Here is a 16,735-nt window from a genome sequence, read left to right as displayed (position 1 = left end):
ACTTCTGAAATAAGGCAAATACATAGAGAAAGAAAGTAGGTCAGTGCTTATCTAATGCTTGACAAAATGTGAGAAACTGAAGAAGGGAGGGAATACTGAACGCCTGCATTGGAACACTGCTTTCTTTGGGGAGCAAGATCATAGTAAAAGCAACTTAACTCAACAAGGAGATGAAAACCATTGAGTTGTCCACTTTAAATAAATAAAAACATTTCCTAGTATGTAAATAATTTCAAAGGGACTACTGATAGAGAAAGTAAAATTTAGACAAAGCACATGCTTGTTTTATGCAACATTTCTCGTTTTTGGCTAGAATATTTTTCTGTTCTGGAACTCTCCAATATTCTCTCTCTTGATCATATTCTTTTCCTCCCCTTTTCTTTTCTCTCTCCTACCCTTCTACTTGTCAATGGAATAAGTGACTCTTGGTTGTTCTGGAAAGCAGTATCATTGACTGGAATGGTCTCAGCTAGAAAAACGGACTTCACTTGCTTGTCCATTGATCAAAATTGCAGATTTCCCCTTTGTAAAGATCTATCACTGAGGTAAAAATTGCCAACTTAATAAAAAGTAGTTTTAAAATATAAACTCCTGGATTTAGTATCGTTTACTTTTGGGGCTGTCATATTTATATAATATTTATCTCATGGCAGTGCTGGTAGTTGGGGCTAGAAGGAAGCATTTATCTTGTACTTTATTTTTCTAGACACAAATTTCTTCATTTAATGGTATATACATATATATATATATATATGCACACATGTGAAAGCAAAAATTTTCAGTTATGATAGAAACACTCTCTTGCAATTTGTATAAAGTGATTTCAGCAGCCTTTCACATATATTAGGAATTCTTCCTGAAGGGTCAATTGCTTCAAAGTAAAAGGAAGCTGAGAGTAGAAGGGATTTGATTCAGAAATGGAATAGAATGGAATAACATTACTTCACAGTCATCCACAGCTGAGAACAGAGTTCAGAGGCTAAGGAGGGTTATTACTGTATTTAGAGAGATATTTATGGAGAGATACAGGATATAAAACATTCTATAATGAAGCATTAGGAACAACAGTCAACAGATCACAGAAAAACTCTCTTTCAGATCTATCATAATGTTTCCTGGTCAGTACTGAATGGGATCATATTTTATTGCTATTCAAAGGAAAGAAAACATCCTACAGACCTCTGCAAGTTGCTGAAGATCCATCAAGAGCATTTATAGTGGGGAAAATATGACTTTCAAATATTAAGAGTAACCAGGAAAGAAGGAAGGAAGGAAGAAGAAGTAAAGCAAATTTAACTCCAAGAGCTGTTTCAGCCAGTAGTAGTAGGTATGTTGGCCTGGGAGATGCCTCAATGACAGTCACTCTTATTTTCACTCAAAATTGCAAATTCTTTCCTTTCCTCATGTTGTCTTTTGCAATTCTGGATCTCTCCACATGAAGAAGGGAAGCAGAAACTATAGAGCAATATGAAATGTGAAATGCACGTACGGACACTGAAGTGTTCACAGCCAGTCAACTTATCAATAGCTTTGCAAGCTTCCTGGGTCTTCAGCATTGCCTTCTGCCTTTTCTTGCTCCCTGGATCATTATTCAGAATCTTGTTCCTCAGCCAAGTCAAATGATACACGCGGAGTCTGTTCTTGCGGCCTGATAGGAAAACACGATGGCATTTTAATTCTTTCTCTTTATATTCTAGAGATTCAAGGAAGTAGGGGTGCACTACTCTTTAAATAAATGTTCATTAAATAAAAGTTATTTTCAAAAAGTGACATAAGACTCCTCTGTCTCAAATGCATGTGACTGTTGTGTTCTACTTGCTGCCTCTGTGCATGTCTGAAGTGGATCTAAAATACTCCACTAGGATACATTAAGACTGTCTCTAGGAAGCCAATCCAATCACAATGATCATTTTAAAGCCTTTACTTTATGTATTTATTATATATATAAAGTGGTATCTTTATTCAGGTAGACACTGGGAAATGAGCATATTCATTATCTTAATTGTAAAAACGTATTTATTGTGAGTAGATTAAAATTCCTCTTTTCTAACTATTTTGACACACATAATGCACTTTTCTCGGTTGGTTGGCTTTTTTGTCTTTGTTTTTGTTTGTTTTGTTTTGTTGAGACAAGGTTACTCCCTGTAGCCTAGACTATCCTGGAACTCACTATGTAGACCGTGCTGGCCTTGAACTCACAGAGATCCACCTGCCTCTGCCTTCCCAGTGCTGGGATTACAGGCATGCACTACCATGCCTGGATATAACGATTGGTTTTTATTTCATTTATTTATTGTGCCATAGCACAGAAAAATGCAGTAATCTTATTTAAATTTTGCCTAACATGTACCTGAGCTCTCCATCTCCTGTCTGTTCCCTTTCCATTAATCCAGCCTCTGGCAACCACCAGTCTATTCTCAGGTTTTTTGCTACAATGTTTTAGTTATTTCTTTTACTGGGTGAGATTATGATATAATTACATCACTTTCCTCTCCCCTCACCCCTCCAAGTCGTCCTCTATAACACTCCTTTCTCTCTTGCAAAGCCATGGGCTGTACTTGTCATTAACGGTTATTACATGCATCTATGTATATACATGGATATTCCTAAATATATAAATATAACCTGTTGAGATAACTTTTATATTCTACTTATGAGTGAGATCCCCTTTAATTTTAATTCCTAATAACTAATCCTATGAAGTTCTTATAATTTATTTAAGAACTAAAGGCTCTATATATTGACTTTATATATTTTTCTTAGTCACTTTAAAGATTGTTATAAAAATTCCCAAAATAGGAATTTTTTTTGAGAACAGGCTGGCCTCAAACTTAGAGATTCACATTTGCCTCCTAAATGCGGAGATTAAAAGCATGAGCCACCACATTCAGCCTACCAGTCAAATTCTTATTGTGGTTAATTTTACTGTGTTTTCGTAGGGAAACTTTAAAGAAGTGTTAGGGTTCTAAAATTATACTTATGGTTATTTTATACTAAACTGGTAAAATAAACTGCTGAAAAAAATCACATTACATCTTTCAAAGTTTTTTTCAGAGAAGCCTTAGAAGATCCTCATCTGATGATGATGTTTTTATAGTATTTGACACAATGCTATGCTTACTTACCATGTATGGGGACCTTAGTTCTAAACCCCACTTTAAACAAAAACCAAATCACATTTGGGTTAAGTTTAAGGACTGTAAAAATGTATTTCTGGGTTTGCAAAAATTAGATGAAAATAAATCTCTCATCCAGATGTGTATAGTCTCTCAGTTACCCAGATGTTTTCTAAACTAAGTATTGTTTTTGTATGTCTAAAGTCATTACAAATAATTGGTCATGAAATATGATTAGAATATTATGAAGCTTACCTCTAAGGGGTTTTTGCCTCTAATCAAACCTTGAAGCAGAGTTAATCTCATCCAACCAATGTATAATATGGCATTTTTGCACCAATAAATATTCCATATATATCTTACATGTTATGAAGTACAAAAGCTCATAAAAATACTAGTTATTGGCATGGTTTTATTTGATGGCAAAATCTTATGTTAACCATCCCCTATTAATTCATTAGCTGTCTTTTGATTTTCTAATTCCAAGTTCTGTTTAGTATTAAGTCTCAAGCCCAGAAAAAAGGGCTAACTAAGGTACTTATAAACATATCAAAGCAGACACTGGCAGCGAGGCTGTCTCAGCAGTCCTAAGTGCCTACCTGTTACAGGGTCCTCCTGCCCCCTTTCTTGAACCTTCCAACTCAGGGGATGGGCTGCCCTTCCCCCAGCTGCTCTTCCATTTTGGCTAAGCTGATCTGTTTACCCTTTTGCCTTTTGGCCTCTTGACCTCTTGTTTGGCACGCCAGGTTCCCTTCTCTCTCTCTCTCTCTCTTTCTTCATATGGCCCCACTCAGTCTGCTGGTCGTGTTCACTCTAGACTCTCCCAGATGCCTCTGTCCCTGTCTCTGGCTGTGCTCCGGCTCATATCTACAATAAATCTGCTCCTTCACCATACCTAGGAGCAGTCATGCCATCCCTTTATTTATGTATTTTTCATTCATTTGGTAGTTACAATTTAACATCAACTTATTGCCATTTTTATAGTCAAAGTGTTAAGCTCTGACGGATCAAGACTATGAAAACCAACTAGTGTTTGGTAAAGGTGTTGCTGTCCTTAGGGCACCCATTCTCGTACCGAATCTTGTCAGTATGCCCTTGTAAGAAGGCAGTGATGAAGACAATTGTATCTTTCCCCCAAATACTCATCCATTTGGTTCTTTGTTGTTTCAGACACATCAAAAGCTAGATAGCGGATATTGGTAGTGTCCCCTGTGCATGTGATAACAGCTCTGAGGGTTTAGAGATGACTCTGAAACGACTTTTCAAGGAAGACACTGCACTTTTCCTGATCTCCAACCTAGGTTCAGTGCATCGAGATCAAAGGGATTTTTGTTTAAAGTGCAACTGAATAAGAACTTATGAAACAAGTAGGAGATTCTGCTGTCCCAATTAAAGGTTATATTTAAAGTGTTGTCCTGTGAACACTTTCACCTAAGGAAGCCTTTAACCTAGTTTGCAGTTCAATTGCTCCACATAATTACTCAGTTAATTTTAGGACTTAAACAAACCCGAGATGGTAATCAGCAAATTGAGCGGCTCCACAACTTGAATCTGGCGGAATGGTCTGCGCTTTATAAGCTTAATGACGTCGGCCTTTCCACTTCTGTCCATCAGATACAGATTAGATCGGGTGCCCAGCAACAAATTGACTCCTGTTCAGAAACAGACAAAGAAAGTGCTGTATTAGCTCATTATATTTATTAGTATGAATTGATTCTACAGAAAGGGGTTTTGGTCTGATGCTGTTATACTTATCAGTCACACAATTCAATCAAAATCATTCTCCTTTACTATTCCCCCTTTTTTTTCTGACTCCCTCTCCAGTCCTCTTCCATTTCCCTAATAGTCCCTATTATACTTTAGGACCTTAAATTAAAAAGCCTAGATTTTGTATATGAGGTGAAATGTAGTTTTTGTCTTTATGCATTTGGCTTATTTCAATATCCAGTTATAACTATTTTCCTACAAACATGTTTCTACTCTTTTTCACAGATGACTAACACTCTACTGTGCATATACATATTCCACAACATTTTTTACCCTTTACTGATTTTTTTATGTTGTAGAGGAGTTTATTAAATGAACACTGTGGGAGAAAGAAAAGGGGGAAGGGGTACCCCAGGGAGAGGGGGAGAAGAGGGAGGGAGGGAGGGAGGGAGGGAGGGAGAGAGAGAGAGAGAAGAGTAAGAGAGCGATGTTGGAGAACCCACTTACTGATTTTTAAACTAAACATACATATATACACATATACATTTGTAATTTCAGTTTACTAATCTATATAAAGATTACTATTTCAGGCTATCTTCATACTGTTTAACTATGTACACTCCTGTCAGCGTATGTCTCATAAAAATGTGTAAACACATGTCCACACACACTAGCAATATTTTATTGCCTGCTGCCTAGTGTGCCATCTGACATACAGAATATTGTGTATATTGTTACAGGTATTTCCAGAACCAATCGCCACTTCTGAAAGTTACCTTTAAGCAAACTTAAGTCTATAATATACAGTTCATTTCTGTTCATTTTCTAGATGTGAGCTACATTTCTGGGTCCTTGCCAGACTGAAGTCCTCATGCATTATTGTCTGAGCCACTAAATTAGAAAAATATTGAGGATGACCATTTTCTTCTACGGACTCCATCCATGTGTCACTTGTTTCTATTTTTCATTGGAAATACCTGGCTTCTGTTCAGTCCTACAGTAGGTGAACTTCTATAAAGGGTTAAGTTAGAAGTTGTTGTTTACTTTCGATTTCTCCCCTGGTTGTAGTTAAGTTACTTTATAGCAATGTTCTGTGCAGACTAGCTTGGGACAACCTATAATCTCAGTCCTACTTAGATAGTCATAAATTTTCTGAAATAAAGAACTGAAAAATTATGTTAAAATTAAGACTTTACAGGGAGAAACTACACATCTTCTAGACTTAAAACTTTCAAGATCCTGCAGAAATCTTTCTTGTAATAAGCATACGCTAACTTAGAAAGCATTATACTCGAACAGTCAGAATGAAATCTACATTTGTATTTCACCCCAGTTAACTCAAGTTAAAAAGCATAAAAAAGTGGAAGACATTAAGTCAACAAGCCAATTCAGCACTGAATCAATTACTGCAAATTCATTTTTAATGTATTGGCAATGGTAAAAATATCTTACTTCTACAAGCTTTGCAAGTTTTCTACACAAATATAGATTAAAAAACGCCTCAGTTTCAAGAAAGCAAACTTACCCCACAACGAACCACAGCAGATCTCAGAGCTGAATTCCTTTTCATACACGTGGATTAGTGGTTTGTTATACACTGGAGAGACATAGAGTGGGTTAACATTGACTTCAGGTGCTAGCTGAGGTGGATTTTCAGGCACCTCAATAAACCCAGTACATACTGTAAAGGGAAAGGTATTGAGACAAATCACTGGTTTATATACTAAATGTGCCAAGTATTTCCAAAATGGAGCAGTCCCTCAAAGTTTTCCTCATTGCATTTCATCTTTTATGCCAAGTCGTTTGTAAAATTTTAACGCATTGGAAAACACAAATTATAGTGGTTAAAATACATTGCTGAGTATGAATGGGATTTATAGCTTTGATTATACTGCAAAACCAAGAATTGAATGAAGGACTCAATGTCTCAATTACAGGTCAAATCTAGTCACCATAAAGACTGACAGCTGGGTGTGATTGCAAGGGCTTGTGCTCCCAGGAAGATGAGGAAGTCAGTGCCAGTAACAGCTACAGAATGAGCTCAATGCCATCCTGGTTACATGAGACTCCCAAAAATCTAAGAAAAAAGAAAAGATTTCACTGAAGAGTAATTAAATATATATATATATATATATATATATATATATATATATATATATAGAGAGAGAGAGAGAGAGAGAGAGAGAGAGAGAGAGAGAGAGAGAGAGAGAGGGGATTTACGTATTTAGGCACATATGTTGGTGTGAGTTGTTTCCTTCCACTATGAGGATCTAGGGGATCAGGCTTAACCTTGTTAGGCTTGGTGGCAAATACCTTTGCCTTCTCAGTTATCTTGCCAGCCTGAGGGATAAATTTTTAAAAGCATACATGAATCTCAATTTATACCAAATGAAGATCCAAACTCTGTGATTTATCACACACTGTGAATTACTGTCTGAGCAAGTAGAAGCATTCAGGGCGGAGCAATCACAGCAGAAATACTCACAGATGGCACTGGCACTGTCAGTATCAGAAGCAGAGTCTCTGGGAGATGCGCGGGTGATAGGAAACCCAGCTGCTGGTGATGATTCTGGTCTATCGTTGTTAGGCTCATCATCAGGGCCGAAGGATGCAATATCCAAGGCAATTGAGTCTGAGGTCTCAGTTCCACCATCTGACTCCTAAAAGGAGACCAAAGATCAACGTTAAAGCTATTTGGTTAATAACAGGAAAAAATGCTGTGGGTGACTTGAAAATGCAAAATCTGCAGTATATACATCCTCAAACTGCAACTTTACTAATAATATTCAACAGTATCATCAGAGAAGCAAGTTATTATTGAGGTAATTTGAGGGGAGAAATAGGAGCATTGGGCTGCCAAATATACAATTTCAGATCTAATATTTGTGGAAATATATCAGGTACTATGCTAGTAAACTTGATTATTCATCTCCACAAATACTTATAATATAATGGACTAAATACCATTGCCTCTGATTTGGTTATAAGGAAACCAAAACTTAGAGAAATTACACGTTTTCTGAAGTGTATGTACCTATATTTTAATTTACAGATATAAATGTGTGTGTGTGTGTGTGTGTGTGTGTGTGTGTGTGTAGTATAGAACTAGAAGGGATCATGAATGAGAGAGAGAAAGATTTTAAGAAAGATTAATGGGGGAAAACTGGTCAACAAAATAGATGTAACTTGAGAGTTGAATGTAGGGAAATAGGGTTCAATTGAGAGGGCAGGTGAATGGAAAGGACAAGAGGACCAACAAAAACAAAGTATGTGTGGAAATTCCATAATGAAACCCAACACTCTATGTGCTTTAAAACGTGTGATAAATATATAATGGTAATGGTTGCACAATATCGTACATGTCCAAAATGCTAGCAATTTGCATACTTAACATAGAAAATTCCAGTATTTGTATTCTACAGCTATAAAGAATATTACCAGTTCCTTAAAATACTATCTCAAGCATATGATCTGACTTAAAATAACCAAATAAATCAGGTTTTGCCCTGTTGGAAGTATATAGGAACCATCAAATTATATGTAGTAAAGATCCTATGCACTTATAATTTAAATCATTTCAGGATTTGAGATACAAGGTTATAATCAGTTGAATAGCTGTAATATTACATATCATGTGCTAGCATACATTTACAAAAGAAGTATAATCTTGTTTCCAAATGTTTCATTACCTCCTGGTCAGGTTCAAAATCCTGAAATTCATATTGATCCAATCCTAGACCATCTCTCTGTGAGTGATCTTCTTCTCCATAGAATCCAAATGCTCCATTCTCTTCGCTGCCTCCATTGGCTCCCCTGTATCTGTTACCTCTTCGATCATCTATATTGGCTTCATATCCTTCTGGGTTTCCAAAGGCTGCACACGCTCCACCGGCAATGTTTCCATAGTTACTCCTGGCTCCATTGCTCCTATAGGCTCTGAAATCTCCCCTCTTTTGCTCACGTCCATCATTACCAGCACGCTTCAGGATTCCTCGTCTATAATACCTTGACCTGATAAAAAGGACAATAATGAAAGAAGGCCATTCAATACAAACACAAATTAAAGCCAGAAAATGTTACATATTGAAATAAGCCAAAAGGGGAGAATGGGGAAATAGAAGGATCCAGAGGGACCTAGAAACCTACAAGAACAACATCATGATGGGCAGATCTGAGCCCAGGGCTTCTGCTCAAACTATGGCACCAACCAAGGACAATAGGTGCAATAAACATCGAACCCCTACCTAGATCTAGCCAATGGGCAGGACATTGTCCACAGTTGAGTGGAGAGCAGGAACTAACTCTGGTGCCCCATATTTGACCACGTCCCCTGGATGAGGAGACCTGGTGGCACTCAGAGGAAGGATAGCAGGTTACCAAGAGACTTGATAACCTATGAGCATATACAGGGGAGGAAATCCCCCTCAGTCACAGTCATAGGGGTGGGGAATATGGGGAAAATGGGAGGAAGGGAGGAATGGGAGGATACAAGGGATGGGATAACCATTGAGATGTAATATGAATAAGTTAATTAAGTAAAATAAAAATTAAAAAAGAAATAAACCAAATATGCCCATAGTTCTGGATTTATAAGCATCTATGGTATAATAACAGAGACAAACCAACCTTGGCCGATTGTTAACAGCACCAAGACTATCATCATAGTCACCATCATCATAGTCTCTACAGGCATATGCCTGATCAGCCTGGTTATTCAAGTCATCACGGCCACTGCCATGGCCATAGGCATCTTCATAAGCCCCATTAGAAGCTTCTTCATCAGTATTAGCACCAGTATCATAGAGTTCAACATAATCACCATCTTCTACAGGTGGATGAAGGGCAGGTGCAGGAATTAACCAATCATCCCAGAACATTTCAGAGGGTGCACTAGGGCCTACCCAATCATTTGTCAAGTATACAGGGGGTGATATCTTTCCCACTTTAAATCCATCTGGAACCTGTGTGCACAAGAAAGGTTAAGGTAGCCTCCTTTAGCTATTGGAAGTTCCCAAAATGACAATACTTTAAAACATGTTAAAATTATCTTCTTTATTGAAACAAACAATATTTTATTAAAGACAAGTTGCCCAAACCCAAACATTAGTGCTTATTAGTGTCCTTTGTAGCTCACACAGCACATTACTCACTGCTATATTAACCCTACTTGCCTGCTGAGGAGTAGACATCTGCTTTTGATGCCAGGACTTATGTTCTAGACAAATTCCGTTCTTTCCTTTTGTTTTATCCCAACACTAAGATTAAGGCACAGCTCATGAAATAGATATGTCATTTTCCCAGTTTTGTCTGCATGGGCCATAGACTATCTTAAATTACTTCAAATGCCTTCAAAGAGCAAAAAATGAATACAAATACATTTTTTTGTTGTTGTTTTTTAGGTTTTTCAACACAGTGTTTCTCTGTGTGTAGCCCTGGCTATCCTGAGTCACTTTGTAGACCAGGCTGGCCTTGAACTCACAAAGATGCATCTGCCTCTGTCTCCCTGAGCGCTGAGATTAAAGGTGTGCACCATCACGCCTAGCTACAAATACAATTCTTATGATAGGCAAGATGTGTGCATGACAGAGTCACATTGCAAAAATTTAGTGAGGCCTTTAGTTATACAATCAGAAGGCATTATTTTTCACTAATATTTTATTTGTCTCATTATATAAGGATACTATTAAGCAAAAGTTGAAAAGGTAACATACCCATGTTGGTCATAGCTTACTTTCTAGAAGTAGCTGTTTGTGAATTAACTTTTCTATACATCCTGTTTCCATTTTGTGTGGTGAAAGGATTGAACCTAGAGACTTGAGTATTCTAGGCAAGCATTCTATCACCAAGCAATGTATTTAGCACCTCTCATCAACACATTCTGACCAAAATGTTAAAATATAATACTGTTTGATCAGAAATGCTTTTGCTGCATTTCAACTTCAACCTCAAAGCTTTGTATTCTGAATACTTGCCCAACAATAAGACCTTTTAATAAAGACTAATACATTTAAACACTTTGATCTTTTTATATGTATGAGTGTTTGCCTGAATGCATACATGTGCGTCTTGTGCATGCCTGGTATATACATAGGCCAGAATAGGGCAATAAATCTCCTGGAAGTGGAGTTCCAGATGACTATGAGTCACCATATGAATCCCAGAAAACACACCCTTGTCTTCTGAAAAAGAAACAAGTGTTGAGCCATCGGTCCACCCCTTAGCCTTAGTGTTTTAACGTCAGAAAGAATAGGGCAAACGAAATTGATATTAAAAGCAGATATAAGTGCATCATGATATAAACCTACATGGATATCAATCAGTAAATTCTGGTCAATAGTAGAGTAAGGTGGTGATGACTGGGACTTCCTCCTAGTCACAGGACTCGCCTCCTCAGAAGATGATTCTACAGAATGCCAAAAATCCATTAGTACAAACAGAGATTTCACAATTGTGTCCATATGTATAGTCAACCAATTCAATACCTTACTATTTCTTTCATCATTTGTAATTAATTCTCTTACAGAAATATCACCTTATATTAAAACCTCATGTGACCATGATCCTGAGTTCTGCTTTCCAGGTAACTAGCCAACTCAAGGTTTGTTTATGCTGTAAGGCATTTTTGTCTCCAATGTTTCATGTGTACTTGATCAATCTATCTATGTAAGAAAGTACTCAGTAAGACTGGTAAGCATGTAGATCCATAAGACGTCAAAGAATGATGAAGAGCAGGAAGGACTGACAATGCCATTGTTTATACACACTAACCAGTACAAAAGAGGCCAAAGGTGTCATTTGAAGATGAAAAACTCTTAAAAATGCACTGCAACTTTAAATCTCCCCAGTTTTAACCAAGCTATGCATTCCCAATCGTCCAATAAATATGGAGCATTAACTAATAAAAATTACAAAGTTTATGTTTCATACAGCTGAAAACTTTATAGTAATTATTCATGAGAACAACTTTCTGCTTGGGTTTGTTCTCTCTCACATGGGCATTTTAAAGTACTGAATACTACTGAGCATTTAAAATGTGGCCAGTGCACCTAAGGAATAGGCTATAAAATGTCTATTTCATTTTTGCTTTCAGTTTTCATTTTAATAATTGCATGTGGTATTGCCATTTACCATCACATTGCATACCACAATTCCACTGTGATAATATTTCTTTCTTTTTTTTTTTTTTTTTTTTTTTGGTTTTTCGAGACAGAGTTTCTCTGTGTAGCCTTGGCTGTCCTGGACTCACTTTGTAGACCAGGCTGGCCTGGAACTCACAGCGATCCACCTGCCTCTGCCTCTCGAGTGCTGGGATTAAAGGCGTGCGCCACCACGCCCAGCTTCCACTGTGATAATATTTCCATTGAAAATTCAAATTCTTTTGGTTTGTCAGGATAGGTTTTGAAAACTGTGATGTAGTAAATAATAAATTGTATTAAAAATTCAGTGAGAATATTTAATCGGCTCAGAAATCAGTGGAGTCTAGGTGAACGTTATTTATTATAAAAGGGTTTCCCAAAGGAATACTGGATCCATGTTTATGTCTAGATTATTTCTACTGCCCTTCTTTTATCTGCAAACTAAAATACAGTCAAAGTCTAGACACTACAAATAACCCCCCTGCATGTGTAAGTGCTGTTATCTTTTGAGAATGTTATTCTACATATCATAGAATGTACCTTCAAGTAGGGCTATAACTTAGCTATTTATTATTTATTCAGGAAGTAATTCTTTAGAGTCTTTTAGAGTGGAAGTAGTCGAACTATAAAGGTTGAGTGCCTAGTGATTTCTCTACAGTGAGATGATCTCCTCTATGAGGAAGTTAAACTTGCTGGGAATCTCAGATGGTCTGTGTCATACACATAACAGTCTCAGAACAGAAAGGTTCAGCTGTTATTTGCAGAGACAGTACTGCTTCCTTCTACCAATGCTGATAAATTTTCTTATTTCAAAAAGGTAAGTGAGTGTACCGTAAAATTTATGCATTTGCCTTGTATTAGCAAATTTATACCTGACCAAAACAGAAGAAAAATATTCCCCAAATTTTGCCTTGTCTCTTCAGAGCAGTATTTCTATGTGAAAATACACTATAGAAATAATTCTTTCATTAAATTAACCTGGATAAGGTTTTACAATTCAGATATCTTAATATTTGGTCTACTGTATTCCTTATGATACAGAGATTAAACAAAATTCTGTATGATACATTTTTATAAATAATATGAAGGCTTGGTCAGGAAATGTCCTCTAGTTATACATAAAACTTAAAAGTGGAAACTGCTAGATTTTATGACCCAATGCACATTCTTTGAATTTGTCATAATGTTTAAAAATGTGTAAAAAATGTAAAACCTCTTAAATGAACATCACAAATAAAATATTTGATTGGAATTGATACGACAGTTTGAAAAGCTATCTTAGTATTGTTTGATCAACTCACTTTTCATACATTTTGATTAAACCATCAGTTTATAACATTTAAGAAATAAGTATTGTTGTATGTCATATTAACCCCATGTTGAAACTTTGAGTTTCGAATCACCTGGTTCTGCCTTGCAATTTTGAATGTTTATGGGACTGCTCTGTCTGGTGTCCTTGGGCTCCTGAATTTCTTCTTCCAAAAGAGACTCCTGGCAGACACTAAAATGATAAAGAGATAGAAGGTTTAAAGATGGTTGTGTTGACAGTCATGATAAGCATGTTGAGATGTTTCATCGATATCTCTGAAAAACAAAACAAAAGACAGAACAAAGTTTCTCCCACAGGTTTCATGTGAAAATGTATAGTGGAAAGCTTTAAAATCAGGTTGTCGGGCTATGCTTACTATATATGAATTCTTTTATCATCTGTTCATACTGTGCAGTGTCTTTATTTTTAAACTTTATTTCATTTGTATTGTTTATAATTAGTAAAGACCAAATTAATTTATTTACAGGCAAAAGTTGTTTTGAATAGTGATTAAAATATAATTTTCAGTGTGTGTGTGTGTATGTGGTGTGTGTGTGTGTGTGTGTGTGTGTGTGTGTGTGTGTGTGTGTGTGTGTGTGTGTGTGTGTATGCACCTGCAACTACAAACATGCCATATAGCATATGTAGAAGTCACAGGGAAAAGTTGTGGCAGCTGGTTTCTCCTTTAACTGTGAGGTGCTGGGAACTGAACTTAGGTCACTATTGGGCTTGAAACTATGTGTTCTTACACACTGAGCCACTTCATTGGACCTGTTTAATATCGCTAGTATAAGGAATGGCCAACAGATTTTTACTGAATGACTAACCTAACAAGAATAGGTTTGAAGCTCTCTCCATTGTGAGTTTGTTCCATTTTAAAAATTGTCTTTCAAATGTAATGCATGGCACAGAACACTGGACACACACTTATGAATAATTTCTCTTTTATTATATTGTACATGTCAGAAAATTCACCTGACATTTATTAAATCCTACTATCAAATGAATGGTATCAAATACATTATTGTGATTACTTCTATTACTATATTGTCAAAGCTGTTATGTAATTATTGAATTGAATCACATGGACTAGAGTATAATTACATAAATGCTGTTAGCAGAATATCTTGTTCCTGGATCACTGCCGTTAGGTTTCTAAATGTAAGCCAATTTTGACAAACGGTCATGATATGAGTGATAATTTAGTTTTATTTCACATAGAACTTAATGTTAAAGAAACAAACTTTTGTGTTTTATCTTGTAGTTACTCACAAATAAATTAAAAGCTGAGAGCAGAAAGACACAGAAAGATAGACAAAGAGACAGAGAGAGAAAGCAGAATAAATATATGAGGTATATGTGTTTGATATATATGCACGTGTGTGTGTGGCTGCTGCAAGTCAGAGGTGAATAATGATTTCTTGCTCTATGCACTCTGGTACAGCCTCTGATTTACCCTCTATCTAGGTGGGTGGACAATATGGCCCAGAAATTCCCTCTCTCCACCTTCAACAGTGCTGGATTTAAAGGCCTATACATGACCATGCCTAATCTTTTAATCTGAGTATGGGGAATGTGAACACAGCACCTCACATCTATACAATAAGAGTTCTATCTACTGATACATTTCCCAAGTCCTTTAACAGATTATGTTTGATATCCCCATTCAACCATCACATGGAGGATGCTTTGTAAAGAAGGATTATATAGAATTAAATATAGATAAATATTGCTAATTTAAAATGGAACAAGTTGCTGTATATGTCTAGAGCTTTTCTTAACAAAATGCAGAAATGTGAATTTTATATGTTAACTGCAACAGATGTTTGACATATAAAAACAGTTTAAATTTATATCGCATAAGCATAAACTAAGTGTGGTCTTTCATCCAGGCTCTTAATGTATCCTTTAACACAAGCATATAACACCTCACTAAAATGATATTAATGTAAATATCTGTGCCTCTCTAGATCTATGCTGGGGGATGCGTTACTTTCAGGATCATAGCCACTACTCGCATGCATGTTTTCAGTGCAATCTACTTGATTCACATGTTGTTCTAAGTAATAATTTGTGAAGTAAGTTCTTGTTGCTGCATTACTAAAACTACTCACTGTGAATTCTGTTACCTGATCCACTATTGTCTTTTAGCAATGACTATGCTAAGGACTGTTCCAGACTTCATGGAAATGTGAAAGGCAAGCTATTTCCTGGTAATCACTGATGTGAAATTTCATTTTATGGATTCTATACCAGGATTTCTTGCCTCTTACTTTAAAAATACAAGTTCTAGAATCAGATATTAAAAAAGGGAGAAAATTATGCTTAGCAAGACAAAGTTTCTGAATAGATTTGCTGAACACTTGGATTTTTCTTAAGGCATTATCAGCTTCTCATGACCAGGATGATCCTTTGCTAGTTTAATGTGTAGTATAGATTTTGCTGCATTCGACACGTTTATTAACATATGAGTTAACGAGCAGGTAGGTATGAGGATACCACTGTATTTACTTAAGAGGAAAAAAGAAAATATGGAGAAGAAAATTTTGTAAAATTTTTGTGTCCCTAAACATTTGGGAATAAGATACTAAAATTAAATATGTTCAAAAATCAAAAAAATTAAAAGCTGAAACAAATACCTTGGAGAAAATTTCACACGGTGGGCACGATTCCGGCTGTAAGGCAGAGGAGCAGATCTCTCTTGGACCTAGAGGTGCAATGCAATCAATAGTTGAAGGAAATTCATGACCATAAATTCTTTTGATATATTAATTTATTAGAAAATCACTTTCTTCACATATTTTTCCCCAAACATGTAATTAATAGCACAGTTTTTTATAAACTGAACGTATGTTTATAGCTATAACCCTAGAACTAGTTAATCAAAATTTCAGGTGCTTTCTTTGAACATTAGCCTAGGAGTAGACTCTGAGAATTTTGTAATTGGAAGTTTTTATTTTATTATTGAGTAATCATTAACCCAGAGAAGGATAATGGCTTTTCTAAAAATGTACAAGTCAAAATAAAATCTAAAACCAGTTTACTTTTCAACCAAAAATAAAAAAATTTAAGTTCACAACTCGTAGTGGTGGCTCACAACTTTAATCCCAACACTCAGGAGGTGGATCCCTGAGCTCAAGTCCAGCCTAACCTACAAATCAACTTCCAGGACAGCCAGGGCTACACAAAGAAACCCTGTCTCAAAAACAAACAAATCAAAACCAAAACCAAAACCCGAACCTCCCCAAACAAACAATCAAAAACAGCAACAAAAAAGAATTTTAAGTTCAAACTCATACCCTTCTAGACTAACTCTAGATTTTCTATGGTTATCATATTTGCATATTCAATATAGTTTTTTAAGAAAGTATGTCATAATCAGTGTACCAAATACTTTTGGCCTCTAAGTAAATTATTTTGGGTTTTTATAATCATACACTCATCTAATACAGTAAAATACTCAAGAA

At 36.1% G+C, this 16,735-nt stretch overlaps 1 protein-coding gene across 1 annotated transcript in view; it reads right to left on the bottom strand.

Moving 5' to 3' along the window:
* The window catches only part of Nrk (Nik related kinase), an 81,630-nt gene that overhangs the window by 13,852 nt on the left and 51,043 nt on the right, over positions 1-16,735 (bottom strand). Inside the window, 9 exon segments of the mRNA XM_051141859.1 lie at positions 1,490-1,648; positions 4,625-4,768; positions 6,349-6,420; positions 7,309-7,483; positions 8,513-8,834; positions 9,450-9,784; positions 11,129-11,226; positions 13,363-13,460; positions 15,908-15,975. Coding sequence (XP_050997816.1) covers positions 1,490-1,648; positions 4,625-4,768; positions 6,349-6,420; positions 7,309-7,483; positions 8,513-8,834; positions 9,450-9,784; positions 11,129-11,226; positions 13,363-13,460; positions 15,908-15,975 — 1,471 coding nt within the window.

Source organism: Acomys russatus, chromosome X, assembly GCF_903995435.1.
Source record: "Acomys russatus chromosome X, mAcoRus1.1, whole genome shotgun sequence".
Lineage (NCBI taxonomy): Eukaryota > Metazoa > Chordata > Mammalia > Rodentia > Muridae > Acomys > Acomys russatus.
Note: the sequence above shows the minus strand (reverse complement) of the source record. Positions and strands in the feature narration are given on the sequence as shown.